This window comes from Athene noctua, chromosome 27 (assembly GCF_965140245.1).
Source record: "Athene noctua chromosome 27, bAthNoc1.hap1.1, whole genome shotgun sequence".
In the NCBI taxonomy this organism is placed as follows: domain Eukaryota; kingdom Metazoa; phylum Chordata; class Aves; order Strigiformes; family Strigidae; genus Athene; species Athene noctua.
Genome location: NC_134063.1, coordinates 2,174,112 through 2,201,787, shown reverse-complemented (window position 1 = coordinate 2,201,787; position 27,676 = coordinate 2,174,112). Strand labels below are relative to the sequence as shown.

Below are 27,676 nucleotides of genomic sequence, written 5' to 3'. Positions count from 1 at the left end.
GTCCCAAAGAGCTGGAGGGAGTGATGGGGTTTCATGGTGCCCATCACACACGGTGACGGCCCCTTGTGCAACCCAGGGCAGTGCTGGAGAGGAGCTGCTCTGCCTGGGTGAGGGGCTCCCACTCTGCTTACCTCCCCTTCTCCTGGTGGAGATGGGATTGTGCAATGTATCTCAGGGAGGGAGAAGGATTTCAGACCTTTGCTTCAGTCCCTTGATTCTCTTCCTAATGTGAAACCTGGGCACTAGAGTGCACAATGTAGAACAAAACAACAAGCAGTGAATCTTCCTGTGCCACTCCAGCTTTGCAGAAGTGGGTCAAGCTCTTGGGCTGGGGTTTGCACTGTGGACAGTTGAGATTGCTACCTTGACAAGACCCATTTTGCACCAGGGGATCCCCAGTTTGCAGAGATCATGATGGTGAAATAACCTCAGCACTTCTGATGGAGAGCAGTTTTCATCTCCTCTGTGACCACCAAGGGCCTTTTGTTGGGTTTGTTGGTTTTTTGCTTCCCAGTGTCTGAAATATGTCCTGAAATACAACTGAATCATGCACTCTCTTAGCACTGTTGTCATCTGCAGAGCGTTGCGCTCCTGTTACACCCAACTTCTTGCTCAGGTTCATTTTGAAACAAGCCTCAAAGCATCACTGCTTGTATCTGAGGATGTTAAGCAGCTAAACCATCATAGTTCCATTACCCCAGCTAAATCATCATAGTTCCTCCTTGGCCAGATGGGGGAGATGCTGAAGCAGCAGTGTGTTGGGCTGGATCCTCTGGGGCTTTTCCTGCTTTTCACCTGGGAGGGCTGGACATCTCCCGCTCCCCCGGAGAGGGACCACCCCCCCAGCTTGGGTGTACATATCCCTCTCCTCGAGTCAGAGGACTTGTGTACCTGCAGATTGTGTGATCCACCTGTTGCCCTCAAGTGGAGGAATAGTTGAGGGGTTGGAAGAGCCTATCTGCAGAGCCAAAAGTCTCAAGCTCCACTCGATGGTTTCTTGTGAAATGAAGCCCTTTCTAAAGGATTGTGGGTTGGTTAACGATCTATGCTTGTAGGAACACTTCAGACAGGAGCACAGAATGGCAGACTCACACCTGGAAACAGATGGAAACACGGGTTTGCATTGTTTGCAAGTGGGCTTCCCTCCTAATAACTGGGCTCTGCATGCAGACATGGTTCGGGGAGGCTGGAGGGCTGCCTTGGCAAGGGAATGCTGTGCTGCCGGGATGGGGTGGGGAGCTCTTCTTGAGCAGCTCTTGATCTTTCTTCATGGTGGCTCTCTGGAGCCAGTTGGGCTGGAGCTTGTGGTCCCACATGCAAGGCTCTCAGGTCAGCAAACACCTTGTGGAGCTGGTGGCAGAGGAGTTTCTTCTCACTGTTGTCTAAAAATAAGGAGCTCCTTGCAAACTTGGGCTTGTGCTAGGAAGTGGAAAGATGGCCTCGTTTCAGAGGAGAGTTTGGGCCCACGTTTCCAGCTGTGATTATATATCTGACAGCTTTAGGCAAAATCCTAATTTCTCACCGTTCACTGTAATGGAGTAATGGTGGCTTCTCCCAAAGGCAGTGTTAGATAAATGATGCATCCATTTTTTGCAATACATTTGGACTTTGGATTCTATAAATAGATTCAATTATCAATATAGTTTGTCAAGTGCCTTCTGAGTAGCTGGAAAGCAGCTGCTTAAGTGTGTCTCCGGGCTTCTGTACGTAACCAACTCTTCAGTGTAGTGTGGACCTATTGCTCACGTTGCAGCAGAGATTTACAAGAACTCTCTCTACTGAAGGAGACATTATTGCTGGGAAGAATTGTGCATCTTTGTGTTCCTGCATACGAAATTGTTCGAGTGACCCCTATAACTTCAGCCTCCTGCACTAGTGAAACTGAAAACAGCAAAGCTACCTGCTTGAAAAGCTTGCCAGCTCGCTTGAAAGAGTGAAGCATTAAGCTATTTTCTCAGTGGGTTTGGGTTTTTTTTTTTTTTTTATGTCTCTACTTTTACTGATGTTCTGCTCTTCTCTCCTCAGGTCTAGCACCAAAGAAGGCAGCCATCACCGAGGTGAGATGTGTAAAGCTGGCCTTGAAAATCCCATGCTGAAAAATGAGAACACAGAGCTGTAGGAAACACTTCTGCCTGACTTTTTTGAGCAAAGCAGGATTTCAGAATACATTTAAGATTACAGAAAATTTGATATCTGTTATCTGGGAGAAAGAAAATTAGTGGCAGGTCTTTCCCATGTTGGCATCAGCACAGCCATAGAAAGGATCTGAAAGGATTATGCCCACCATGTCACCAATTTTAGCTGCATGATCCATTTTGTCTGTGAGTGGCTGGGGGCACCTCTTTTACACCAGAACCTGAAGGTGATAAATGGAGAATTGGGCATCTCCAGATCTCTGTGTTGGGTCTCACCCACTCCTGGGAGCCAGTCAAGCCATAAAACGGGAACATCTTGAGGGACTGATCTTCTCTCAGATAATCCAGGTCACAGGTTGCTGAATCACCGTTACCTTCTGGAGCAAAACTCTTCACAGTTGGCAGCAAAGAATCTAGTAGGAGGATCTGTGCTTGAAAGCTGTTCCCTGAAGCCCACACTTTTGGTTTAGGGCATCATGTTCAAATGATTCTTGATTGATCTAATTTTCTGACATACCCCTTTACATTGCTCACCTGGGATGATGAGCATTTGTATACATGAATAGCAAAATCTTCCCATAAAACTGCCAGGAATGTGACACTTGCTTCTTTATTGCTTTCCCAGAAATAACATGGTAGGAAGCTCAACTTCTGTGAAAGTTGAGTGCTTTGTTCAATACACAAATAACCCTGCTTTTTCTTGCCCTGGAAACAGTCACAGGTAAACCAAGAGACTGTGGAAGAGACTTTTGTTACTGCATTTCATATGATGACAGTCTCTTAACCAATACTTGTGTCTGTTAATTGCTCTGAGAGCATGGTGATGGGCCATGTGGCTGAGGCAGGACGATACAGCTTGAGCTTGTGTGTAATAGGATCCAGCTTGTTGGTTAGAAGCTGCAAGGAAGGGATAAGCTGTACTGCTGATCACAACTGCTTGGAGGAGTACTTGGAAGCAAGCCTGGCTGTGCTAAATGTTTAAAACAGAGTAGGAAATAAGATTTTTGAAGGAGAAATCAAGACTGCCCCTTAATACCACAAGTACAAGTGGTTTGACCAGAAATAGCTTCAAGTTCTTGATTAAAAGCTAAAACACAAAGAACTTCTGTAGTCAGAACAAAATTATACATTGTCTGCTGTAGACATCAGTGCTGAGAGACGGGTCTGTGCAGCACTTGAGAGAGCGATATAATATTGTCACTTGGGAAGTGACCTTGGGTCTCTCTGTGTGCTGCTTAGAGGAACATCCAAGGTCTGGCTGTTCTATAACGTAACAAACCCCAAAATGTCTCTGGTGGCTCAGGGGTAGTTTTAGCTGTCTGCTAGGCTCCACAATTGGCTGGGGTGGTGGGAGAGCTGGGGAGTAGGTGAAATGTTGCTCTGTGGCAGAGTACAGAGGCCCTGTGCCAGGGGCTGCAAAAGGAACTGTATCAAACAACACAAAACATGCTTCCAGTGCCTTGTTAAAGGGTGCAGCCACAGTTGGCTCACTCCTGAATCAGGAAAAAAAAAAAAAAAAAGGCCCAGGCAGATTCACAGGTAGAAGAGGAGAATGGGGTAGAAATAGATGTGTTCTCACTCCAGAGTACTGGCAGTCCTACAGTGTTTCTGGAAACTCTTTGCAAAACTTTAGGAAGAGCTGTTAGTGCAGTTCACCCTGTGTGGGCTCGCCCTTTCAGTTGTAAACAAATGAGATTTGCTTAAATGGATTATCTCCATGTGAACACAGGCATGGGGCTGTGTTGTCCCTGTTATCTGTCTCATTTCTCCACTGAAGCGCAAGGTATTAGTATGACACCTGAGGGCATGGGATTTTTAAGAATAAACTTCTCTTGCTGTTTGATGTAATACATCACTATTATAAGTCATTGAGAAACCACAGTGAAGCAAGGGGGCGATCTTTGCAGCTGGGAAGGAAGCTCTTTCCTGAGCTCAGCATCTTTGCTGAGGACTCAGCCCAGTTAGTACTGAGGGTGTCAGATGGAGTGGTTGGGTATTGTAACTCATCCTGTCTTGAGGGATGGAGATGTAATTCAGACAGCCTTGTTTAAAGCTTGCCAGTACCAATTACACCTGCTTGCACCCTGCAAGTACCCTTCTCCAGCAGTAGAGAGCGATCCCTCTGTCCTTTACAGCTGTGGTAGCATGGTTGTGCCTGTGCTGTTCTGCTTGTTCTTGTCAGCCAGGTCAGCTTCTGATCTGGGCTTTAGCCATGCTCTTTCATTGCAGGGACCATCACTACCAGGACAGCCTGGACAAGGGAAGAAGATAGGTCATCGAGGCGTTGATGCTTCTGGTGAAACCACCTACAAAAAGGTTTGGTTTTGGGAGTGGGGAGCTAGAGCTATGTGTCAGTGGCAGGCTGAGAAGTTGGGGCCCAATAGCTACCAATCTGATTTAGATTTTAGGCAGCACCCTTGTACTGCATAATCTTGTAAATGGCAAGCCTGGAAGCCTTAATCCATCTCTTCAGCAGCTGCTTGAACTCATTTAGCAGTATGTAGTGCCCAAGATGACCCCACAGAAGTCACAGACATGACTGTATCCTAATACAGGGGATGTTACTGTGATAATCTGCTGTGAAATGCTTACTGACTGCCCTTTTCTTTCTGTCAGACCACCTCATCCACTCTGAAGGGGGCCATCCAGCTGGGGATTGGATATACTGTCGGCAATTTGAGCTCCAAGCCAGAGAGAGATGTCCTGATGCAGGACTTCTACGTGGTGGAGAGCATTTTTTTCCCAAGGTAAGGGAGACAGGGGAAACAAAACGAGTGGATGAGCTATTTCTTTTCTGCTCACTGATTTTTCAAGAGAGCTTCCATCTGTCTTTAGATCAGAGTTGGATGCTCTGAATGTTTTAAATATGCATCCATTACATACAAACGTAACAGTGGGAAGTGTTAGATTCTGCAGTACACTGGCTGCAAGGAGCTACAGTGTAAGATGCAGTACTGTATGCTTGAGTTTGTTAGCCTCCTACATGCTTTTCTTTCTACCTGTCCATTTAGAATTTTTTCTGCAGAGCTATACCATGATTGAAATGGAAGAAATTCATTCTTTAATTCTGTGAATAAACAAAGCTCCTAAAAGCTATATGCCCTGTGTAAATATATTCTGCTTGGCAAGTGCTTGTTCCTTGCACTGTTTGGAAATAGATTTAGTAGATAATTTAAAACCTATTTTTCTATTGTCCTGCCACGTAAGAAAGATGTTTGTTGTTGTTGTTGTTACTAAGATGTCTTTTTGCAAGGCTCAACTAATCTTAAATACACTGTCACCTTGATCTGACTGTACATATCTGGTGAATGGTAATGCAGAGGCCCTGCTCATGTGATGTCTGTTCTGTGCAGCGAAGGGAGTAATCTCACCCCGGCTCACCATTATGCTGACTTCAGGTTCAAGACCTATGCACCGGTGGCTTTTCGGTACTTCCGAGAACTCTTTGGCATTCGTCCAGATGATTATTTGGTATGTTTTCCTTCTTTATTTGAGATGATCTAGAGTAATGCAAGAAATCTGCCCCTAAATCAAGGCTGTCAGTAATTCTTGCCTAAAACAGATATAAAAGTGTTGAGGAATTGTTCTGATCCCAGCAAGGAGTGGGAACAGGCTGTGGATTCAGGGACTCTGTTCAGTTTTGGAGGAGATCCAGTGACAGTCCCAGCAAGACCAGCACCACTTAGCCGAAGTCTTCATTTGCTAAGCTTACCACAAGGTTACACTGGAGGGAGAGGAAATGATCCGCATCCAGTGTGTGCTGTGTAAGCTGTGCAGTGGGGTTCCCTTTCTGTTGCTTGTGGTGACAATAACGTACTGTGTTTACAAGCAAAAGGAGTTGTGTTCTGCTGGGTGCAACCCTGTAATGTCCCCTGGGGCTCTGAGGACAAAGATGGGAATTTTTCCTGTGTACTCACTCAAGAGCTATGTGAGTGTAGTTATTTTAATCATCTTACAAAGACATAATAAAATACAGCTTGTTCTTGTGCTCAGAAAGCTCCTCAGAGCTGGAAAGGCTGTTTTTAAAATACCTAGTAATACAAGCTGTTGGAGCTTGGAGTACACTGGGGTTGAACTTGGTCCCTTGCATGTATGTGACGTCCTGCTCTTTGGAAAAGGATGTTTGTTGAACCGGGGAAGGGAACAATACATCCAAATAAGTGCATGCCCTCCACCTTTCTTAATAGCCCTTTTATTCTGGCTTCAGCTGTAGACAGGGGTAATCGTAGCTGAACACCTACGAGTGGAAACAAATCTGTGCCACTGCACAGTTTGACAGTAACATTGGTCCCTGTCTGTGCCATCCAAGATAATGCTGGCTGGTTTGATGAGTGGCTCAAAACTTGGGTGAGGCAAAGAGCCTGCCTCAGTCGCAAAGGTCACAGCTCTGATTTGTTGCTTCTGCTTCCCCTGATTCTCTCTTGCCTGCTACAGCAGCAAATGTCTTTAATTATGCATGAGATAATTAACTTGATAAAGTCCTGGATCATTAATCTGTGCAGGGCTGAAAGCTGTTTTCAGTATGTAATGATGAGCATTTAATTTATTGCTCTGATTATGTCCCTTATATATTGTATGTCATGATTATGCCCCTCCCTCTCCCTATCTTACCTCTTGCTGTGGCAGCTCTGACGTGATACTGCCTTGAACCCCCTTGCCCTGCACAGTTACCTTGGGGTTGGTACCTGGCTGCAAAATGCTCGTGCGTGCTTGTGCTTTCTTCTTTTATTTTGCTGCTGCAAGGCATGTCCTCATTTGAGGACCTGCTGTTTGCTTACTGATGTCTAGAAATGTCTTCCCAGTTCAGTTCCTGATGCAGTACCCCTTGCTGTGCTTACCCGGCGCTGATCCCTCTTCTTGTTTGGACACCTGCTCTAATACTTTTCATGTGTTTCTAGCAGGACTGAGGGGGGTGAGTTATGGCTGTAAAAATCCTCTGTAGCAGGGCAGCACAAGGCCAGAGGAGGCTGCTGAGAACAGCCAGCGCATTGTGTTCCCTCCAGCACGGTCATACGTGGTACCCTGAGCAGACTGGCATGTCTCTTAAAATCCTCTCTTTCCATCTGCCCTTGTGGTAATGTGCTGAAAGAAGCCTAAATGTGATACACGTGTACACGCACAATGGGACAAGATAAGATGTCATTGTGAAGGCTGGATGTTACTGAAAGCAGATGATTAGCTTGATTCTGAGCAGTTGGGATGCTCTGAACTGTAATCTCGGTCTCTAATTGTAAATTGTCCATCGGCTTTGCTGCTTAGACCTAACCTATAATAAAAATAGTTCTCACTTCAGCTTTGCTGCCCCTTAATCTCACAGGGAGACAGCATGCTGGGGAAAGCCCTCAAGAACTCAAGGTGCAACGAGTGGGGGCTAAAAACATCTTTTTTCTTTTCCTCCATAGTATTCATTATGTAACGAGCCTCTGATAGAGCTGTCGAACCCTGGTGCCAGCGGCTCCCTCTTCTATGTCACCAGCGACGATGAATTCATCATAAAAACTGTGATGCACAAGGAAGCTGAATTCCTACAGAAGCTCCTTCCTGGCTACTACATGGTGTGTATCAATCACCCTTGGGCTTGTCATGGCAGTTTTTCTGTCTAAAGCATCACACAGGGCATGTCTTCCACCTGGGTTTCTTGTGGCCTGCCTGTCCTGAGCCAGGGACAGTGTTAACAGAGTGTCATGAAGGCAATTGAAGAAGCACAAATCTTGCCAATTATTTGCAGACTCTGTGGCTAAACTTGAGGCAGATAATTGTGCCGTGGCTTGTAGGCATGTTCTGGCCTGAAAATGGCTTCCCAGATGTGTGCTTCTGGGTGTCCTTTTCCCACCACTAATTCAATCTTCTCTGCTTGGCACCGTGCATCTGCCTCAGCCTGGCTTTGAGGATGGCTGTCGATTGCAGTAACATGGCCACCTTGATTTTTGTGGGGAAACTGGTGCTGTCGCTGGATATCTCCCCATCTGGTGTTTAACAGTTACTCTGAAGGCAGTTGCTGCTTGTCCTGGCTCCTACCAGCTGCAGTACTGAGCTAAAGACTCCTTCAGTACCAGCCAGCTTTGCACATCCACTCTGCTGCAGATAGTTGTTGCCTGTCTCAGGGCTAGCAAGGCAATATATTGAGACCCAGAGGACTTGCAAGTGGTGACAACCAGTAAATCAGAACCAAATGTGATGTTTTGGTGTGTAGAACAGGAGCTGTCTTCCTGTGTAACTGTGGTGAAGAGTCCAGCTCTATAGATGAGGACGCTGAAGTTCAGTTAGAACCACCCAGGGGTTTGCTGTGGAGAGGCCAAGGGGAAGGTGATGGCAAGCGATGGTAATGCTGCCCCATCTGTGTGCATATTGCAGTGGATTTGATTTATGTGATCATACACTTTTCATGAAAATACTTCACTTGCTCAGTATTAACTGGCAAGAATTTGCCAAGGTGAGACAAGGTGTGTGTATATAACCGACAGCCAGTCACTTGATTCTGCAAGTGACAGTCAAGTTCCTGGACAGGATGAGCTTTCCTGGAAAGTGTTGCCTGTTACCTGCTGGATGTAGTAAATCCAGTGGAGGGTTTTGAATGGGAATGGAGTTGCACTGTTCTGAATTCTACAGTTGTCCTGGTTAGCAATCGGTGTAATGAATTGAGCTGAACTTACCTGTCTGGTGCAGAGTTAGCGTCTACTTGTAGCATTCCAATGTTTGTGGGTTACTGTGGTGCTAACACCTGATCTCTCTGCTGTTCTTGGGGAACCCCCATGGTGTAAAAGGAGTCAGTGGACAGGAAGCAGAGTGGTTTCATCCTGAGTTACTTTAAAGCTGGGCCAGTGCTGTTTGTGTTTAGTCTTGCCTGCCTCTGCTGTTTTTCACCTGCACCATGTTGAACAGTGCCCTCACAAAGAGGGCTGACTCGTGTGCCCGGTTAAGTAAGATGAGGAGGTGCATGAAATTTTAATACAGTCGTGCTTCTGCCGTCTGTCAGAGAATCTGTCAGGTCTGTCTGTCCTTTCATAGCATGCAGAGATGTTCTGTTTCCTTCACAAACTTTCCTAAAGCTGAACAAGCAAATCATGCCTGTCAAGTCATTCCTAATAATACTGCTACCTAAAAAAAGGACATGACAGCAGAGCAGGATATCCGTGCTCTCTGGCCAACTGTGTTTTATAAAGTAACTCTGCAAAAGGAGGAGAAAATTTATGTTGTTTTGTTTAAAAAAAGTACCCTGTCCCTGGTTTATTCTGGGACAGGGAACGGCTCTTGATTTCTGACACTTCTGAAGAGATGAAGATAGCTGTTATTTTTAAACTTTGAAGTTCCCACTTATTGTGTTTATTTCTCTTCCAGTTTGGTTTCCCTTTTTTAGCTGCTGTTGATGGGGAAAGCGGGGAATTTCCGGACTTGGTTATTTGCCCAGAGAGTGCTGAACATCTCATTCCCTGTATTCAAGGCATTGTGGTATTTTCAGGTCGTAAAGCCACTGAAATGAAAGAGTTTGTCAAATGTATACAGTAAACTCTCATGTAAAGTTCAGAAAATCTGTAGGTGAAGAACCCCTACTCTAACTGCCCCGAGATCTGTTAACATACTTCGTGTTGAACACAACAGGAGTCTTCTGCCAAAATGACCTTTCCCCATGCTTTTTTTCCAACCCTCCTGCAGAATCTGAACCAGAACCCACGGACGCTGCTGCCGAAGTTTTATGGACTGTACTGTGTGCAGTCAGGGGGCAAAAACATCCGCGTGGTCGTGATGAACAACATTCTGCCTCGCGTGGTGAAAATGCACCTGAAATTTGACCTGAAAGGCTCAACCTATAAACGCCGGGCATCAAAGAAGGAAAAAGAAAAGTCCAGCCCTACATACAAGGATCTAGACTTCATACAAGACATGCCTGAGGGCCTGATGTTGGATGCAGACACCTTCAGTGCATTGGTGAAAACTTTGCAACGAGACTGTCTGGTAAGGAGAAGCAGGTTAATGAAGTTCTGCGGCTCTTGAGAGGAAAAGCAAATGATTGAGAACTTTGCTGATCTGCTAACCGCAAAGCAGGATAAATCACTGCTTTGCTTTTGGGAAAAAGGGCAGTGGGAGTTGGATCTCATGACAGCCTCTGAAGACTAAGGCTGCATTCCTTTGCTTGGTGCATCAAGTTGTGGCAACCTGCTCCACTTGTAGCTGAGCTCTTGGGCCTAAATACATTTTTTTCCTATACAGTGTGGAGCAGATACATGGTACAACAATGTTATTTGCAAGCCTTTTGGGCCTTTGGGTTGATTGTTGGATGGCCAAGCTATGCAGTCAAGTCCAGAGATGACTCTTGGTTCTGAAATGTTCAAACTGTGGCAGAGGGAGTTGTTAGTGGGAATCTGTGCTTTGGGATCTGTGCTGTGTTTGAGCTGCTGGACTGATACTTTGTCTTTATTCTTCAACTCAATACTAACCTGTAGGTGCTGGAAAGTTTTAAAATCATGGACTACAGCCTCCTGCTTGGGGTTCATAACATAGACCAGCAAGAACGGGAGCGGCAGTCTGAGGGAGCCCACAGCACGTCGGATGAGAAGCGTCCCATGGGGCAGAAGGCACTTTACTCCACGGCCATGGAGTCCATCCAGGGTGGGGCTGCCCGGGGGGAGTCCATAGACACGGATGACACGTAGGTGCAAACCTGGTTTGCTTGCGCTGCTGGGAGGAGTGGAGGTGGAGGCTGGAGTAGTAAATCCTTGATGAGGCTCATAAGAACTGCTAGAGTGAGCATCTCTGCGGGGGTCATGGTACTGCTGCCAGTAAAGCAGTGTGGTGTGAAAGAGGGAAGCTGGGGTGGGAAATGCTTCTGTAAGATTACAGCCTCACGGCAATCTCTTAGGCCAGTCTGTAGGTTGTCAGCTCCGGTAACAGCCTCTAAACATCCACCCATGCTCTGGGGAGGAGAAATTAGCTCAGTATCCAAATACCGGAGTGGAAGAAGGGATCAGCCTGTCCCTAGGGGCTTGGAGTTTGTTCTCCATCGCTTCCTCTTTGGAAGCCCTGACAGTACTGTGAAGCCATCCCAGTGTGGTTAGCGAACAGCAGCGTATCCAAGTGCTGGAGTAAGTGGTGGAGCTGTGGGGGGTTGCCCAAACCTGTCCTGTGCTGTGCCCGATCTATGGCTCTTGGGCTGCGGGTGGCTGTTGTGACTGTCTCTCTGTCCATGGACCAAGCTTGCTGACAAGTGCTGGAGTTTGCTGTTGGTTGCTGTCTGAAACCAGCTGCTCCAGTTTTGATGGAGGATCAGTCACAGTGGAGCCAGGATAATACTTTGGAGTTTCCATTCTTTCAAGTAGCATCATTAATTGTAGTGGCCTGCCTGATACTTGCATGCTTTTGGTGTGTGCTGGTGCTAGTGGTTGCTGCACCATTGGCAGGACTGATATTAGTGTGCATGGGACTGGAAATAGCCTTGTCCTTAAAGGTTTGCTGCCCTAATAGGCAGACAGCTCGCTCTGACCTGATAAATAATCTGATCTCCAGAATACAGTGTCCTGTAGCTAAGAAAAAACAATGTGGTGCTTCCTGGCCCAGGCAGAGCTGCTGCCATACAACACTGGTCCTGTCCTGATGGTGTTTGGTGATCCAGGCAGGCAGCAACCCTGGGGACACCGTGTGTGAGGTGGCCTGGGTCAGTAGGTGACTTCCCATGGTTGTGCCCAAAGTGAGTTTGTGGCTGACCACCACATCAGTGCCCCCTCTTCAGTGCTGCTGTCTGCCCTTCTGCCGGTCTCAGGGGTAGTACAGGTACTTTTTTTGAGGCTACACTCTCTGAGGTTCTGTTTTACCTGCAGGATGGGAGGAATCCCAGCAGTGAATGGCAAAGGAGAGCGTCTCCTCCTACATGTAGGAATAATAGATATCCTTCAATCATACAGGTAGGTAACTTTGCAGTTGTCTGTCCTTTAAGTGTGTTAGCATCTATTTTAATACTGAATGAAAGCAGGAAGACTTTCCTCTCCGGAAGAATTTGGTAACGAGTAGGCAGGCTGCCTGAAGCCGTCTGTCGATGTGCATTGGGGGCTGTGGATTTTTATCCTGTCCTTAGAACAGCTGGTGACACAGAGCCATTTTTCTAAGATACAGTGAGTTGCTCATAAAGAAGTTCCTGTCTCTGTGCCTGGGGTGAGCAGCATATCCCCAGGGATGGAAGGTGATTTCTGCCCCTCTTCCAGCCCAGCTCCTCCTTCCCTGTACAGTTCCCAGGCAGTCCTGACCTGACTGCAGAGATGCTGGTGTGCTCAGCTGACCTCTCTTGGCCGGAGGAAAGCTACTCTCCAGATGAAGGAGGAATCATTAGCAGCTTAGTGACCTCTCCTGTGTGGGGTATGAAAGGTGGCTTTATATAGAATACGTGCCTGAATCCGTGTCTCTCTCTCTCTCTCTGCTTCTCCCCTGGAATTAGGTTCATCAAGAAGCTAGAACATACCTGGAAGGCCCTTGTCCATGACGGGGTGAGTGCCTGTACAGAGTCAGGAATTGTCCTCAGCAGGATTACCTGCCTTGGCTTCGTTTATGCTAGTTGGTGCCGATTAACTTGCTATTTATAGTGCCTGATCTGGCACAGTTGAAGCTGATGAAAGGAATCGTTCTTGCCTCTTATGCCTCCACAGCGGTGTAGTGCCACTTATTCCCAATCAGGTTTTCTTGCTCATTCCACCTCCTCGCATGTTTAGCTGTCGTGCTACCAGCTTTCCTCCTCTGCTCCCATCTGTCATTTTCCTCCTCCCCATGATACCAGGAGCTGCACGCACAAGGCGTGTGCATTCGTGTATGTGTTGAGGAGCCCTGTGTTTGCTCTCTTTGTGATTGTGTTTCCACTTCAGTAAGCTATCTGTTAATAAATCCCTTCCAGTGTTTCCCTGCTGTCTTGTCTCCTGCAGCAGCCAGGTGCGTGTTTGCAAAAGAGCAACTTTGGATGGGGAAACTATTTTTCATCATTGTATATTCTAGCTTCCCTTAAATAATAAGGCAAAGGAAATGTGTAGATGCCAAGTCATGGTCGCACAAACATCAGAAGCAAAGACAGCTTCATCTTCACTATTTTAAAGAAAAAGTGCAAACCATTTGAAACATATGGAGACCCTTGGCTGAATTTTGGTGTCTTTGTCATATGCAAAGATATTCACGTGTGCTTTGAATGTCAGCCAGCAAAGCCAGAAGAAATTCGATGTCTGTAATCAGGCTAATATTGGAAAAATCCAGAAAGTCTACAAAGGAATAAAATCACCAAAATGCATTATAAAATTACAGCAAGAATCTAATCACATGCAATCAAATCAAAGGCAATGCTTCAGGCTTATTTATAGCATTAATCAGATCATTTCAGTTAAGCCTTTCCATTTTAAGGCTCTATCAGTGCTAAATATTGGAATAAAAAGACTGCATTCATTGTTATAGAAATTCTGCCTTGAGGGATAATATTAAAATTAAACAATTGCTTCTTGCCTTTGTAGGACACGGTGTCAGTACACAGACCCAGCTTTTATGCAGAGAGATTCTTCAAATTCATGACTAACACGGTGTTTCGAAAGAATTCCTGTAAGTACCCAGTCTAAGAGCTGTTGCCCTTGTGACGTGAGGCAAGCCTTATCTCAATCTTGCTGCTTCAGTCCATGTGGAGAGTTTCTGGGCAGCCTGGGCAGGCTTTTCCACTGTAGGACAGAGCAAAGCTCTCAGGTTGTCAGGGCTTGCTTTGGTCTGCTCAGACTCCCACCCCGGAGCTCTGCCTGCAGCCTGACTCAGGCTCAGCCCTTTAGAGGTGGCACTTGCAGAACGTGTGTCTGTCTGTCTGTCTGTGTCAGAGGGCAGAGGCCTCTCCCCATGAAGGGAAAAATGCCTCTGGTGTGACAGTAGTAGTTGGTGGTAATTTCATCTTCTTTCGCTCTTCTCCCCCAGCTCTGAAGTCATCTCCCTCGAAGAAAGGGCGTAGTGCCTTGCTAGCTGTCAAGACGGCCGGTCCAACAGCTGCATTTTCAGCTAGCCAGCTTCCCTCTGAAAAGGACGAAACACAGTATGACCTTCGTGCGGCCAGGAGTTACCCCACGCTTGACGATGAAGGTAATGGTCTCGTTTGGTGGCTGATGGCTGTGTGATTACCCTCTTTTCTAGCAGTTCCTTAGGATCCTCCCCGTTCTCATCAAGTTCCCCACTGTGCACTGACCACTTGTCTTCCTTGATGGATAGCTCTTCGCTGCATGTCTTGCTGTGCTTTGCAGGTGCTAAACTTAACCAGGACAGGGGAGAAGGTAAGAGTGTATTGTTTTGTCACAGCACCAGCAGTTAGTTGATTGGGGAAGCAACGCCTCTACATTGAAGAAGACCGAATCCCTTCTTTGCAGCACTGTATGGTTCTGCAGTAAAAACGGTCACTTGCATCACTGCTGCAAGGGAGCTGCTGCCAACTGGCACCAGCAGTCATAGCCCAAAAGCGATCAGAAAGTTGAATTTTCCACCCTTTAGGGGAAAAAAAAAAGGGGGGGGAAAAGGGGTGGTACTGAGAGCTGCAGGACTCTAATGACAGTGTTTTGACAGTTATAAGGGGCGAGATCTTGCCATTCAAAAAAGACAAATGGCCGGCTTCTGTGCTGCCTTTTCATCGCTTCCATCTGGGCTGGATTTACAGATGAATGGTGAAGGACAGGCTCCTCGAGTGCACAAGTGTTAGATTTCTACCTATGCGAAGCAGTGAGCACTTGATTCATCTCTTAATTCACTTGGATATTTATCTCTGGTGATCCAAGCCTTTAATCCAGCTTTGGTTACCACTGACATGTCTTCATTGGCATTATGTTTTCTGTAGTGTCTGTCTGTCATGCTGGAAATGATGCTTACTGGCTCTCTCTAGAGGTTGCCTTGGGAGAAGCTGTTGTGTTCATGAACATAGCCAAACTTCTTGCCTGTTTGTGGTTTTAACTGACCAGTCCCAGTGAGGGGTGTGCCCGTTGATGGTGGAACAGCCTCACCCAGGCCTGGTGTAGGTAAGGTGTTGGTGTTTGACCTACTCATCTTTTTCTTCCTGCATCTCCTGCCCTCCACTCTGGGCCAGCAGGCAGGCCAGACCTGCTACCCTGCACACCTCCTTCCTTTGAAGAAGCCACCACGGCCTCCATAGCCACAACACTATCTTCAACATCTCTCTCCGTTCCCGAGCGATCCCCTTCAGAGACCTCTGAGCAGCCCAGGTACAGGTGAGTACAGCACTTGTCCCCTGCTCCCACCGGAGTCAAGCAACTGCCATTCCTCTCCGTGCTGCAGATCTCAGCAGGCTGCCCTATGCTCTGGAATGCTAATGACCGATTTTAATTAAATCTCTCCTGGGAGCAAGCAGACACAGCTTTGATGGGATTAATTATTGCTGGGAGAAGTGTCAGCTGTTAAGTAGAACATCTCCCTCATGGGGTGGAGAGTTAGATTTGGGGGCAGCATAGGCTTTCTATCTTAGATTGCTCCTCAAACTCTACTATTCTGGTTTTCTTTCTGCAGGAGGCGCACACACTCCTCAGGGCAGGATGGCAGGTGAGAAAAGTCTCATCTCTTCTTGCACTGCTACACAGAGACCTCATGTTTGTCCTTGTGCAAAGGTCTTTTGAGAGGTGGATGTGAATCTCGGCAGCCCCAAGATACTGCTATGGTCCTCTGCAGGATGATGAGCTTCTTCCTGTAATCATATGATTCCCATTTCTTACACAGAATTTTCCTTACAAGCAGATTTCTTGGTGCTTGCAAGGAATCTTAAATCTTACTTGATGGGAAAGAGGACAACAAAGTTGTCCAAATCTACCCACCCAATCAGCACCAGAATCAAGGAAGGTCATTATGTCCCCCTCTGGGTAAGTCTTAACAACAGGAACGTTCCTCCTCTGGCATCTGCCTGCTGCCTGCGTGTGGTGGGTGTGAATATGGAAAAGGGCTTTGACTTTGTGAGTCACTGAGCACCCTTAGTCCCCAGAGAAGTACCTTCCAGTGTTTTCAGAAACTTGGGGTATTTTGAGTATTTTTTTTCCCTCCTGTGGTGATAGGTGGCTCAGAGCCAAGGGCAAGGCAGGACAAAAACCCCCCTACTGCATAGGGATGTCTGGATTTAGAGGCGCATATTTTTGCACCAGTAAAAACGGCCCCGTTGCCTGTGTTGGCGGGATCTGCATGAGGACCCTGTGTTTGGTGCTGACTCTGCCGCAGCTTTCCAGGACATCTTGTCAGTGTTGTAGGCACAGACGTTAAAATGCACATCAGAGACTCAGTCTTGGGATATGCTGTAGGCAGAGGAGCTGCTGGACGGGCTGATGTCCTTTCTCCCTGCAGTCAGTGCTTGGTGCTTCAGAGGAAGATGAGGACTTTGGAAGATGAGGGTTTGCACTATCTTACAGACTTCTCCCCTCATTCCTAGCTTTTAGTGATTTTCTGAGCTTCAGACCACATACACTGTGAAAAAATCCCTTTCTGTGGTATTTTTTAATGAAAATACCGCTGAATTTTGGTAAATTCTTGTCGCTGGAGAGTGAGGACCCATTGGTTTGCAGCAACTGTTAAAGTTTCAGGGACCCGTGAAGCACCTGCAGAACCAGTTGTCTGAAATTGCCAAACGGGTCCCACCACTGGTGCCTGAATTTGTCTCCAAATTTCAGCAAAGTGCAGTGACTTCACCTGAGTTACTCCAGATTCCCTCGGTACCTAATGGAGGGAGTTGCTGTAGGATGTGAGCACTCATCCAGAAACAGGTCAAGTGAATCAAAGTGACTGTCCCTCGACTGTACAGGGAGCTTAATGTCTTGGTCAGATTTGTCACAGCTACAACCACCTCACTTCAGTGTGGCCACCTTTGATGTTTTTTGCCACGTTTCTCCATTTCTGGTGCTGGTGGTGCAGCGTTCCCTTTCTAGAGGAGCGGGGACCTGGGTATTTGTAGAGCACTCTGTGATCCCCTGGTGAAAGCCAGTGCAAGAGCAAAGTTATTAAAGTGTGAATTTACATTCCTGAGCTGAAATGAAAAAGACCTTATCCAATTTGCTCAAGATCGTGTCACACCTCTGATTATTTTAATCTGCTGGGGAATTCCCTCTGGATTTCTGAGATCCACCCCTGCGAGGAGGAGAGGAGAGGAGAGGAGTGGGTTCCCGGCTCAGAGCAGGGCAGGAGTGCCGCCTGCCGGCTCCCAGCCAAGGCCGCACGGAGCAGGACAGGGCTGCTAAAGAACCTGGAGCTCGTCCCTTCCCTGAGATTCTGCCCTCGGCTTGGCAAGTGCCTGCTCCTCCTTCCCATGAGGACTGTGGAGCCAGCACCACTAGTACAGGCAATTACTGTAATAGCATGAAGTATTCAATTGAAGACTCTAACAAACAGCTCCTGGTCAGGCAGATAAATCTGATGTTAACCCTGGGGCGAGCTTGAGAAGCTTTGGTGTGCTGGGAGTCTTGGAAGGGTTTGGAGGCTTTGGCCCTTGTGCAGCTGATAGATAACGCTGGGCTAACTCTGGGCACAGGCTTTTCTGTGGCCAAATCTCTTTCCTCCCATGCTCGGTCACACTGCTTGTCTTTTCTGCAGCACCGACTAATTAATCCTTTTCTTTCTGTCCTCTTTTTCCCACCTCGTTAGTGTTATGCACTGCAATCTGACAGGACTGACTCCTTTGCCTGGGAGTTTTGGTTACCCAGATCCTCCATCCTGGGCAGTCTGACATCTCCCTCTGAACTCAGATCAAGAGCTTGGTCTGTGCCGGGTGCTTGGTGCCCGGAGTGGCTGGCAGCAGGCAGGCGTGTGCCAGGGCAAACTACTGCAGTGGGAGGTTGTGGTGAGAGAGGCTGAGCTGGCTGGGGACTGATTCAGGCTGACCTGAAATTGAGGACTTTGCATAACTAGCGCCCAGCTGGGCCTGTCTCTCTTCGGTTTGCAGGTCACACGAAGAGGTGCGGGTTGAGGAGGAGCTTCAGCAGATCAGTGTCGAGCTGGAGCCCAAGTGTGACGTTGAGATCATAGCTCCCGAAGAAGATGACAAAGAGTGAGTGTTTCAGAGTGTTGAGCAGCTTTGCAGAACCCTACCCAGTGTCATTTGGTCTGTGGCAACTTGTGCTGGAGACCGACTTTGCTGGGCACACGCTTTCCTGGAGAGATAGGTGCTTCCCCCTGACAGCTAAGTGAAGCTGAGCATGGTTACTTCTGATCTGATCTTTCTGGGTGTGACAGCAGAGTGTCTTGAGCTCCTCTGTAATAAATCATACGGTCTTGCTTGATCCTTTTCTGATTGCAGTGACTAGAATCTGTCATTTTTTTCCCCCCCTCCAGAGAGGCGGCTTCTTCAGCCTGTGCCATTGTAACATCCACAGCTACAATAGAGGTGGAGACAGCCAGCCAGGCCTCGGAACCAGCCAGCCAGGCCTCCGATGAAGATGACGTGCCAGTCACAGACATATATTTTGTAAGACACCTTCTCCACCTGGCCTCTTAGGGGTGTGATGGGAAAAGTAGCTGTAACAGTAGGCTGTAACAGTCTCAGTTTCAGACAGGTGCAGGGCGGTGTCTGCCCCGCACCATCTTCGTGTTGAGCACCTTGAGATCTTAATGCTGGATGGGTTTTTGAGTGCAGGGAACTGGATTAACCCTTGGAGAACTCAAAATAGCATCTACTGAGGCTCAGATGGGTGGTACTGCTGCTGTGGATGTAGCTGTGGGTGTGCTGCTCTACTTCAAAACGCTGAAGGGCTTATCTAGGCCAGCGCTTTCCCTCCTGGGACAAGCCAAGGTGAATGTAGGTGCAACTGAGAGGTTCTTCCTTCCTCAGGCACAGAGCCTGGCTGCTTTCCTGAACACACTCGTGCCTCAGTGGCCTAAAGCCAGAAGGGAGGTGGTTACAGTGGGGCTGACCTCGGGCTCTGGTGAACTCTGGCTTTTCCTTTCCCTGCAGGCAGATGCATTAGGTGATGCAGTGGAAATCTAGTGCTGAGACAGGGTGTAAGTGAGGTGGTTGCTGGTTGGCAGCAGAGTGCCGTGGAGCCTGGCGCTGTGTTCCTCAGTCAGCTCTTGCAGTGTCTGAGCAGCTTCTGCAGACCAGAGAAGACTTTCTAGCCACATGTACCTGCCCCTGCCCGGTGGATTCCCAGAGCAGAGCTGAGGGTCTGACCTATGAGGGCTTTCCTCCATGCCTGGGCACTGGAACCTTCTCATTAAAAGAAGTACCTGGCTCCTGTCTGCTCTGACTTGTTGCTGTCTGTTACATGGCGATGAGCTGAGCCCTTCTGATGAGCTCCTTCAGGCTAACCTAAAAATGGCAACGTTTGCCTTTCCCTGTGCTTGTGTGACTCTGCTGCAGAGCTGCTCACTCATTGCCGAGTCATTCCGAGGCTCGTGGGATCTGTGGAAGGAATCAGCTCCATTTTAAAAGCTTGTCTGTTTGGGTTTTCATGCATGCTGTTCAAAATGCAAACAGTTCCCTCTAACACTGGCTGCTCTTTCTTTGCCTGTGGATGGCAGCTGTGTGCAAGCTGCCTGCACATGCTGCCTGCCCCACTGGCAAGTGTCTTCTAGCAAGGGTCAGCACCTCTTCCTCCCTGTCTCTGGGCATGTGGGCTCCCCCAACTTGAGGGGCACCTCTTGATCCGGAGGAAACCATCTGTGTGCAGTGTGTGCTCACAGAGTGTGACTGACTGCTCATCAGCATTTCATACTTCATCTAAGTCCTTGAGTTTTGCATTAAATGTGTGTCGTGTGCTGTGGAGTGTTTGTCACTGCTGGGATGAAGGGAAAAGCTGATTTGGGCTCCCACGGGTGCTTTCCTTGGAAAACTACTCAAGCTGGAGCTCAAGTGAGGCTGCAGCAGAGTGCAGCAGAGCTTGGCCCGCAGCTGCTCTCTCGCAGGAGAGCTACAGGGGCGATGGTCGGTGAAGGGATGCTGTGTGCAGAAGAGGATTTGTCAAGTCCCAGGGGACGGTGATCTGATCTTTGGAAGTCTGCTCTGAAAGGAGAGCACTTTATACTCCTGTTCACCCACAGGGGGATAAAAGTGCAGAGATTGTGGCAGGGCATCGGTGCTGCTCTTCCCACGCACGGCTTTCCTGCCCGCTGATCTGTTCAGGCCTGGAGTTGCCCAACCCCTTGTTTTTTGCTTTCTTTTTCACATCATCCTTTTTTTCCTCTCTTTCCTTTCTCACTTCACTTGTCCTGGGGCCATCCAGTTCACAGATGGGAGGTACTGGATTTACTCTCCCCGTCAGCGCAGACTCCGAACCACCTCGCTTTCCTCTGGGATTGTAAGTGAACATGTAGGGAAGCAGAGCTGCAGCTTTGAAACACTGAGGCCAGCACTCCCTTTCCCTTGGATGCTGTGGCTGTATTGTGTGGCCATTAGGAGCCAGCCCAGCAGAAACCAGGGAAGCGTACCGAATTCCCCCAAATGCACGTCCCTGTAGAATCTTGCAGAAACACGTTCTGCTCTGCTTTCCTGCAGGCTGGTGACACAGCTCCTGCCATGAGATGGGCTGATCACCCAGCCTTGGACAAACTTGCCAGCACCAGACTTGGCCAGGAAACACCTGAGCCTTTGTAGGTAATGTTAGGCTTGGCTCCCTTGGCCCAGGAAGCCAGAGAGGGTCCAGAGAGACCATTAAGATGTTTTGAAGCTGCTAAAAATCCTTTTGCAAATAAAACCTTTTAGGCTTGTGGCTGGTCATCTTTCTGGTGGCTGGGATGGTGAGCAGCTCATAAAGACAAATGAGTTAGAAGTTGCTGCTGGGTTGGGAATGGTTTCTGCTCTCCAGCCCTTCTCAAAATCACTGATATGCTCCCTCCTCGCTGCACGTTTTCATTGAGCGGTAAGGATTTTCCTTTCCAAAAGATACAGGGAGGCAGTTGAGCATTTGAGGGGATTAATCCAGAGCTCAAGACTGCTCTGGGTTTTAGTATTTCCTTTCTCAGGCTTTGGGAGAGCTGATGTCCTCAGAGGGTAATGGCAGTGCTGTCAGAGCCTCGGCACAAGCATTTGTGTAGCCTGGTCCTCCCAGTGCCTGCCCTTTTGGTCCCAGGCAGGGGAGCAGTGGAGAAGGGCATCAGGCAGGCTGCATGGGGAAATGGGCAGTAACATGCTCCTGGCCTTGGCTGATGGCATGAGGAAAGTGCTGCACCTTTGTGGGCAAACGGGCCACCCCTCCCAGCAGCTCCCCCTGCCCCCTTGGCTGGGTTTGGCTGCCTCAGCACTGGGAGGGTTAACACCAAACACCAGATGCTCCTTTATCCCCCGCCGGCTTTACAGCTCCCTGCATGCATCTGAGGTCCTAAAAGGCTCTGAAGGAGGCTGGCTGGAGCATGCGGTTCAGTCAGGATGGATGAAAAACAGGATGTGGGGCAGGCTTTATGCAGTGTTGAGCTTTCCTGCACATCTAGCAGAGCCCTGTAAGAAGCTCCAGGCAAGGGTTTCTCTTCCCTCCTTCCTCCCAGCGGTCTCTGCTAATTTATCTGCAGCTTTGATGGGGTTCAGCATGCGGAGCCCAGTGCTTCAAAGCTCCTCTGGCTTCTTGTAGTTTCTTGTACATCACAGACTGTTACACTTGGTTCCCAGGCTGGGAACCCCCCGGGCTGCTTCCAAGTACCCAGCTCCATTTGTCTTCCTTTGCAGACCCCAGGCTGAGTCAAAGGGGGCAGTTTTCTCTCTCTGGGAGCACCCCTGGAGCCAAAAGAGCCTGTCTGCAGTGGAAGTGGGTCCCTGGGAACACTGGGAGCAGATACCAGCCCTTGAATCTGCCTGGGCTTCTCTGTGCTGCGTTGGCAGCAGAAGTGTGTTTTGTCACACTGGTGCCCACCGCTGTGATAACCAGCTCCCTTGACACACGTCCCCTTCGCCCTCATTCCTTCCAGGATCCAATTGTGTTTTGCCTCCTCTGTTGTACCTGTTCCTATCACCCCGCTGTCTCCAAGACTGTGTTAACCATTTGCTTTCTGTGGCCACCATCCACCATGGTCTAATCCACCTATCTGCTGCCTTGCTTGGCCTGCAGGGAAGGGGGGGAAGGCTCAGCAAACCAGGTCAGGTTTCACTATAAAAGCCCTCCTGGACACCAGAGATGCCAGCTTGTAGCATGCACAGGGCTCAGGAAATGGGAAGTCGAGAGCTGGAACTGGGTAGCAGGAACAGAGCTTTGTCACTACCCTTAGGTAAGTCGCTTCCCATGTATCTCGGTTTCTCTGGAGCTGGGGCGATGCTATGGCAGGGAGAGGAGGTTTCCCTGACATCTCAAGAGCTCTAGAAGTCTCTCCCTGCAAGAGGAAGGGTTGTGCCATCCCCACTGCAGCTGGAGCAAGGTCCAGTGTCAGCTGCTGGCCGGCTGTCCCATGTCCCAGCTGGTAGGGAGCAGTTCTTACTGAGGAAGAGGAAGGCTCCTCTGCTGAGAGCTGGCACTGAGCTCAGTTCTCTCCCTCCAGGTGGTACAGCTGTTCTTACTGTATTGTTTCCTACTCTTTTTATTTTCTCCTTTTATTTTTCCCTCTTCTCTCCTTTGCTCCCTGCTCTGCTGCTGCTCTCCTTGCATTCTCCCCGCCGTCTCTGGCCACTCTGGCAGCCGACAGACGAGAGGAGTTGGGTTTACTCCCCGCTCCACTATAGCGCTCAACTCCACTCTGTCTCCGATGAGGAGAGCGATACAGTAAGTGTACCAGAAACGTGTGCCGGGTGCCTGGTGGGTCGAGGTCAGAGCTTGCGCTGTGCCTCTGCGCAGCATGGGGCTCTTGCATGGCTGCGGCAGAGCCCTGCTGCGTCTCGGATCAGCTCTGTGGCAGCAGGCAAGATCCTTCTGCTCTGGCAGAGACCCGATCTGCTCAGCAAGGGTTGTGGCTTCTTCCGTATTGTTTGGTGCAGTGAAAGCTTTGGGGAGCTGAAGTTCTCCAGTTGTGTTGTCATTACTGGAGGATGCGAAACAAACAGCCTTCCCTCTTCGTGCCTGTTTTGATTCTGGGGAGCTGGCTGGGCTCAGACCTAACTGGACGCGGGGGGGTGCCTGGGTGATGACTCTCTTCTCTCCTCTTGCAGTAATCTCTATGCAGACACAGAAGCCCCAGAGAGCAGCGATTCCCTCTGCAGGTCGATGTGTTCCCTTTTCGTTGATGCAGCCGTTCCAGTGGGATGGGGAAGAGCTTGCTGACACCAGTATTGCTGCACTGCAGGATCTCAGGCACTGCATTTCAGAACGGAGCAAAACTATAACCGTGTATTTCTACTTATCCCAGACGTGGGCAGCAAAGAACCACCCGCTCACCCGCAACTCCCAACGGAGACACCCAGCTGGGTGTAGAGAATCCTGGGTAGTAACACAGTGTTTTCCAGACGTGCACTATCGTAGCTACCTATCCATGTGTGATACTGTGAACCTTTTTAATTTTTTAACCATGTATTTATTTCTTTTATCTTTGCACAGAGACAGCACAAATGTGCTTTTTTAAACATTTAGTTTACTGCACTTTTTTTTTTTTTTTGTTATTGTTGTCATATATTTGTGCATCAGAAAGGAGTGTGAGACCTCACTGGAGAATTGGTAGGAGCACGTTGCTGGGGAGGGCAGGGACCGGAGTGGCTTCATTTGAGGCAGCAGTGTGGTCTAACCAACTGATGGAGTCAGGAGGTTTAAGGCTGTCCAGGCTCTGCCACGGTTTTGCCGAGTGACCTAAAGCAAGTCACTTAACCACTCTGTGCCTCGGTTTCCCCCGTGCTAATGGGTGTTCAGTACCCACTTCCGTTAAAGCACTTAAACCCTGGGATGAAAGGTGCTATGTAAATGCAATGTATTAAAGGCCATTGAGTAGAATTGCTCCCATGTTACAGTAGTCCAAAGTAGCCATGCCAATTTACAGGGATTCAGAAATTGCTAGTGACTTCTCGAGCTGTAACACTGTGCGAGGGAAGCAAATGATTCCTGGTGACAGTGACGTGGTCACTTCGGCTCTTCTCTGGACGTCATGATGGGTTCTGCCTTCGCCGTGTGCTGCACTGCTGTGTCACCCCGTCCCTCTGTGCTTGGAGCCCACGTTTCGTCTCACCGGCTGCCACACCACCGCCTGCTCCAGACACACGGGCACGGACAGAGGAGATCTGTGCACCGCCAGGGACCAGCCGCGCCGGAGGACGAGTTCCCCGCTCCACCCCGCCCCAGGTGTGGCTCCTCCGGACCCTGCATCCCACTGCAGCCACTTAGCACCTCGCATGCTCATGGGTGTATCCGACCGCCCAGTCCTTGGGGGTCGTGAACATCGGGTTCACACGTATCCTCCGTACCTCAGGGTGCTCTGGGAGGCGCACGCATGTCCACGTTCGCTAGAGGCAGAAGCGGAAGCCTGGCTCTGCCACCTGATTGTGCCAGGCAGTGTTGTGTTCCTGGACTCTCTTGGACAAATAGCTGGGTGACTGGGATGTTGCCTGTGGTAACATCTGCTCTTGGAAATTGCTGCTTTGGATGTCTGAGATAGTTTTTGCTTTTCGAGGGCTGCAGGCTTTGGGCGAGAGGATTTGGTGTCACTGGGTAGTGTTCAGACTAGGCTCATCCATCATACACCATAGCATTGTCTTGAACTCTAGCAATCCCATCCTCATCTCCCAGAGAGAAGAAAGGAAATCCTTTAGGCCAGAGGGAGCCAGGTCTTAGTCATATTCTTTACAAGCCTCACTTGAGAAAGAGGGTCACAAACTCTTTATTCTCGTTAATGTCATTGGAATTCCTTGTAGGAGGAGTGGGGAAGCAGGACCCCTCTCTTGGGGCTCAGTCTCCCCAATCTGTCTTCACAGCAGCACTCAGGATGGATTAATTCAAGTCCCAGAAGGTAACTGGGCTGGTGGGATGCTCTTCCCCTCTGTTATGTGCTGAACTTGGTGAGGATCTTCATGAATTGATATTTTCTTGCCTAGAAGTCTGGGACCTAGCCTTCCCCCCCCTTGCCTACAGATGCTGAAGGCTGTAAGGCGAGCTTCTCTAAAGAGCACAGGCTGGGGATCTTGCAAGCTGCTACCATTAGATGTATTCATCTATTTACCAAATAATCTATCAAAAGTCTTTCAAGAAACTATCCCCTTTCAGTCGCTACTTGACAACTCGTTCACCCAGCTAGTAGCGTTGCTCCATGACAGCCCCTGCAGTCGGCTGGGAGGGGGCTCCCAACCCACCCCGTCGGCTTGTGCCAGTCCCACCCGGGCTCTGCGGGCTGCCTGGGAGTGCTGGGGGGGCTCAGTAGTTTGGAGGAGGGGAGACGGGAGGAGTGCAATACCTACAGACTAACCTGCCTCTGAGCTGAAAGCAAGAGGCTTTGAAATACTAAAAATTCAGCCTTTGGTTTTTTTCCTCCAGAAGCATGATACCATGCCTGGAGAGGCCAGAGGGAACCATATCCCTTCTGCATCTTCAGATGTTGCTCTTGGGTGCTGCACTGGAGGAATGCAGCTCTGGGGAGGAACGCAGGAGGTTGGGCTCAGGCTGTCCGACCTGACGCCCAGCTGTCCTGGTCCCACCATGTTCATGGGCTGGTGGGTCGGGACTTCCCAGCCAACTGAAATCAAGCATCTTGTTAAGATGGTTTAAGCATCATTGATGGAGACTTTATTCCTTCCCCTCATTTCAGGGGTCTCTAAGGCTGCTTTAGCCTGTGTGCAGGGAACATCTGAGCCCCACCTTCATGGAGTATCTCAGTGAATGAACATTGCAAGTTGGAGCTGTGCTTGGTCCCAAGAGATGTGGGGAAACCCAGACCTTTTGCAGCATGTTTATTCCAAGTGTCTTTCCTCAAGCGTTCAGGCTTTTTGAGACAATCTTTGTGCAGTTCTGTAACGCTGAACCTTTTGGAGTGAGCAGGTCTGGACACAGAGGGTTGGTCCTGTGAGAGAACACGTGAAGGGCTTAGAGCAACTTTGTCAACATGAGGGGCAGAAGCAACCTTCCTTTGGGGAGATGTTGATCTGAAACAGAAACTGCCCCTCTCTGGGCTTGCATGTGCTCCCTGCTGTGTGCTACCTACTGTCCAGTTACCTCAGTGCTGGAGAACTGCTCAGCCTCCACTTCCCATGGAGGCTAAAAGGACCTCGGAGTTTAAAACTTGCTGTTAGTTCACCTCTCTGCACCGTGCTGCGGCAGGAGAGTGTTGGGGAGCTTGGGAGCATTTCCCAAGCACCGTCAGTGCTGCCTTTGCAGGGGACACAGTCAGAGGGGGCAGCACTAGGTCTTGCCCACAGGAATGAGCATCAGCCCTTTTTTGAGGAAGAGAACCATGACCTGTCCTTGGTCTGAATGTCCCTCCAGCTATACTTCCAGCTCATCAGGGACATAAATTGCCTATACTTTCTCTGTCAGGGCTTTCTCTAGTGACCTAGCAGCTTGTCAGCGGGTGCTGTAACCCCTTCATTCTCTCCATAGTTACAAGGAGGCACTGACTCCTCCGAGATTTGAGCAGAGCAACCCTCTGAGACAGCTGGTTCCCACGTAGCTCTGTTTGCCACTGCTCTTCATCCCCATCATCCCAGCTGGGACTCTCAGCTCTGTGAGACATGCCCTGAACATTGTGTGGTGTGGAGGCTTCTAGTGAGCTCATGGCTTGGGCTTTTGCCAAACTGCAGGTGGCTGCTGCCTGCCAGGTGTGGATTTGGCAAGAGAAAATGGGCATCTCTCTGTGCTTGCCGTCAAGCTCCTGTACTGGCTCTGCCCTTAGCAGGCAGGTGTAGAGCAGAAGGCACGGGGCAAACCAAGGAGCTGTTGTAGAGAACCCTGAATGCTCACACAAGGGATCCAGCTTTTGGCTGCTGGTGCCTCTGCGGTGAGTGGCTCGACCACATGTGCCGGAATTGCGCTTTGGGAAGTTTTCTTAGTGAAGGCAGAGCACTTGCAGGTCTTAGCAGAGGGCTGGCACAGGCACAGTGGCTCCATCACCCCGGGTTGTCCCTGGGCTCCCGAAGCACGGCCCCTTTCCCCCAGCTCATTCCGGCCACCCTTGTGCTCCAGCTCTTTCCAAAAAGGACAAGGTGAAAGCTACGGCTCAGGCGTACCGGATCATGTCGGATTTTTCTTTCCATTAATGTCTACATTAGACCCAAGTATGTTCTATTGGATGTTCATATTCCCACTCGTTTCCTGTGTCCGCTCTGTGCGTGCACCATGTAACGAATGTATGTAAGTAGGGGGGCGCGGGGGTGATGCCAACCCGTGGGTGTTGTCATGTTTCTCTTCTTTTTGGGGGGTTTTAAGTCATGAGCGGTTTTTTTTACTGGTTGTTTCGAGGTTTGTTTTTTTTTTTTCCCCTCCCTCTCCGGGGAGCCCTTGTTCCAGAGAACTGTAAATGGATGCTATCTGTCCTCGGCTCTGTGATAAAGCATACTCTAGTCTGTGCTGTGCTCACTCCGGACGGCTCTGCCTCCTCTCTCCTGCGCTCGCGGCCGGGCCCGACCGCCCCTTTTGGGGATAAAACGGAAGAAAAAGGAGAAAAAAGAAAAGGGGGGGGGGGGGGGGGGGACGGGACGGACAGACGTGGACCGCCGCGCTCCACCCCCGCCCGGCGCCGCCTCCCGCCAGGGC

General features: G+C 49.2%; 1 protein-coding gene across 2 annotated transcripts in view; it reads left to right on the top strand.

Annotated features, from left to right (window-relative positions):
• The window catches only part of PIP5K1C (phosphatidylinositol-4-phosphate 5-kinase type 1 gamma), a 50,297-nt gene extending 22,798 nt beyond the window's left edge, over positions 1-27,499 (top strand). Inside the window, exons 2-18 of one of the 2 annotated variants that reach the window (XR_012635254.1) lie at positions 2,026-2,057; positions 4,365-4,451; positions 4,752-4,882; positions 5,489-5,606; positions 7,538-7,690; positions 9,789-10,088; positions 10,577-10,782; positions 11,948-12,031; positions 12,559-12,607; positions 13,610-13,694; positions 14,052-14,213; positions 15,205-15,343; positions 15,639-15,671; positions 18,046-18,150; positions 18,435-18,567; positions 20,321-22,780; positions 23,164-27,499. Coding sequence is in view for 1 of the 2 variants with exons in the window: in XM_074928216.1 (XP_074784317.1) it covers positions 2,026-2,057; positions 4,365-4,451; positions 4,752-4,882; positions 5,489-5,606; positions 7,538-7,690; positions 9,789-10,088; positions 10,577-10,782; positions 11,948-12,031; positions 12,559-12,607; positions 13,610-13,694; positions 14,052-14,213; positions 15,205-15,343; positions 15,639-15,671; positions 18,046-18,150; positions 18,435-18,567; positions 22,697-22,780; positions 23,164-23,166 (1,904 nt within the window). In the remaining variant the exon portion in view is untranslated. The remainder of the gene's footprint in view (positions 1-2,025; positions 2,058-4,364; positions 4,452-4,751; positions 4,883-5,488; positions 5,607-7,537; positions 7,691-9,788; positions 10,089-10,576; positions 10,783-11,947; positions 12,032-12,558; positions 12,608-13,609; positions 13,695-14,051; positions 14,214-15,204; positions 15,344-15,638; positions 15,672-18,045; positions 18,151-18,434; positions 18,568-20,320; positions 22,781-23,163) is intronic. The other variant, XM_074928216.1, reaches the window with a different exon arrangement.
• Positions 27,500-27,676: the final 177 nt, after the last annotated feature.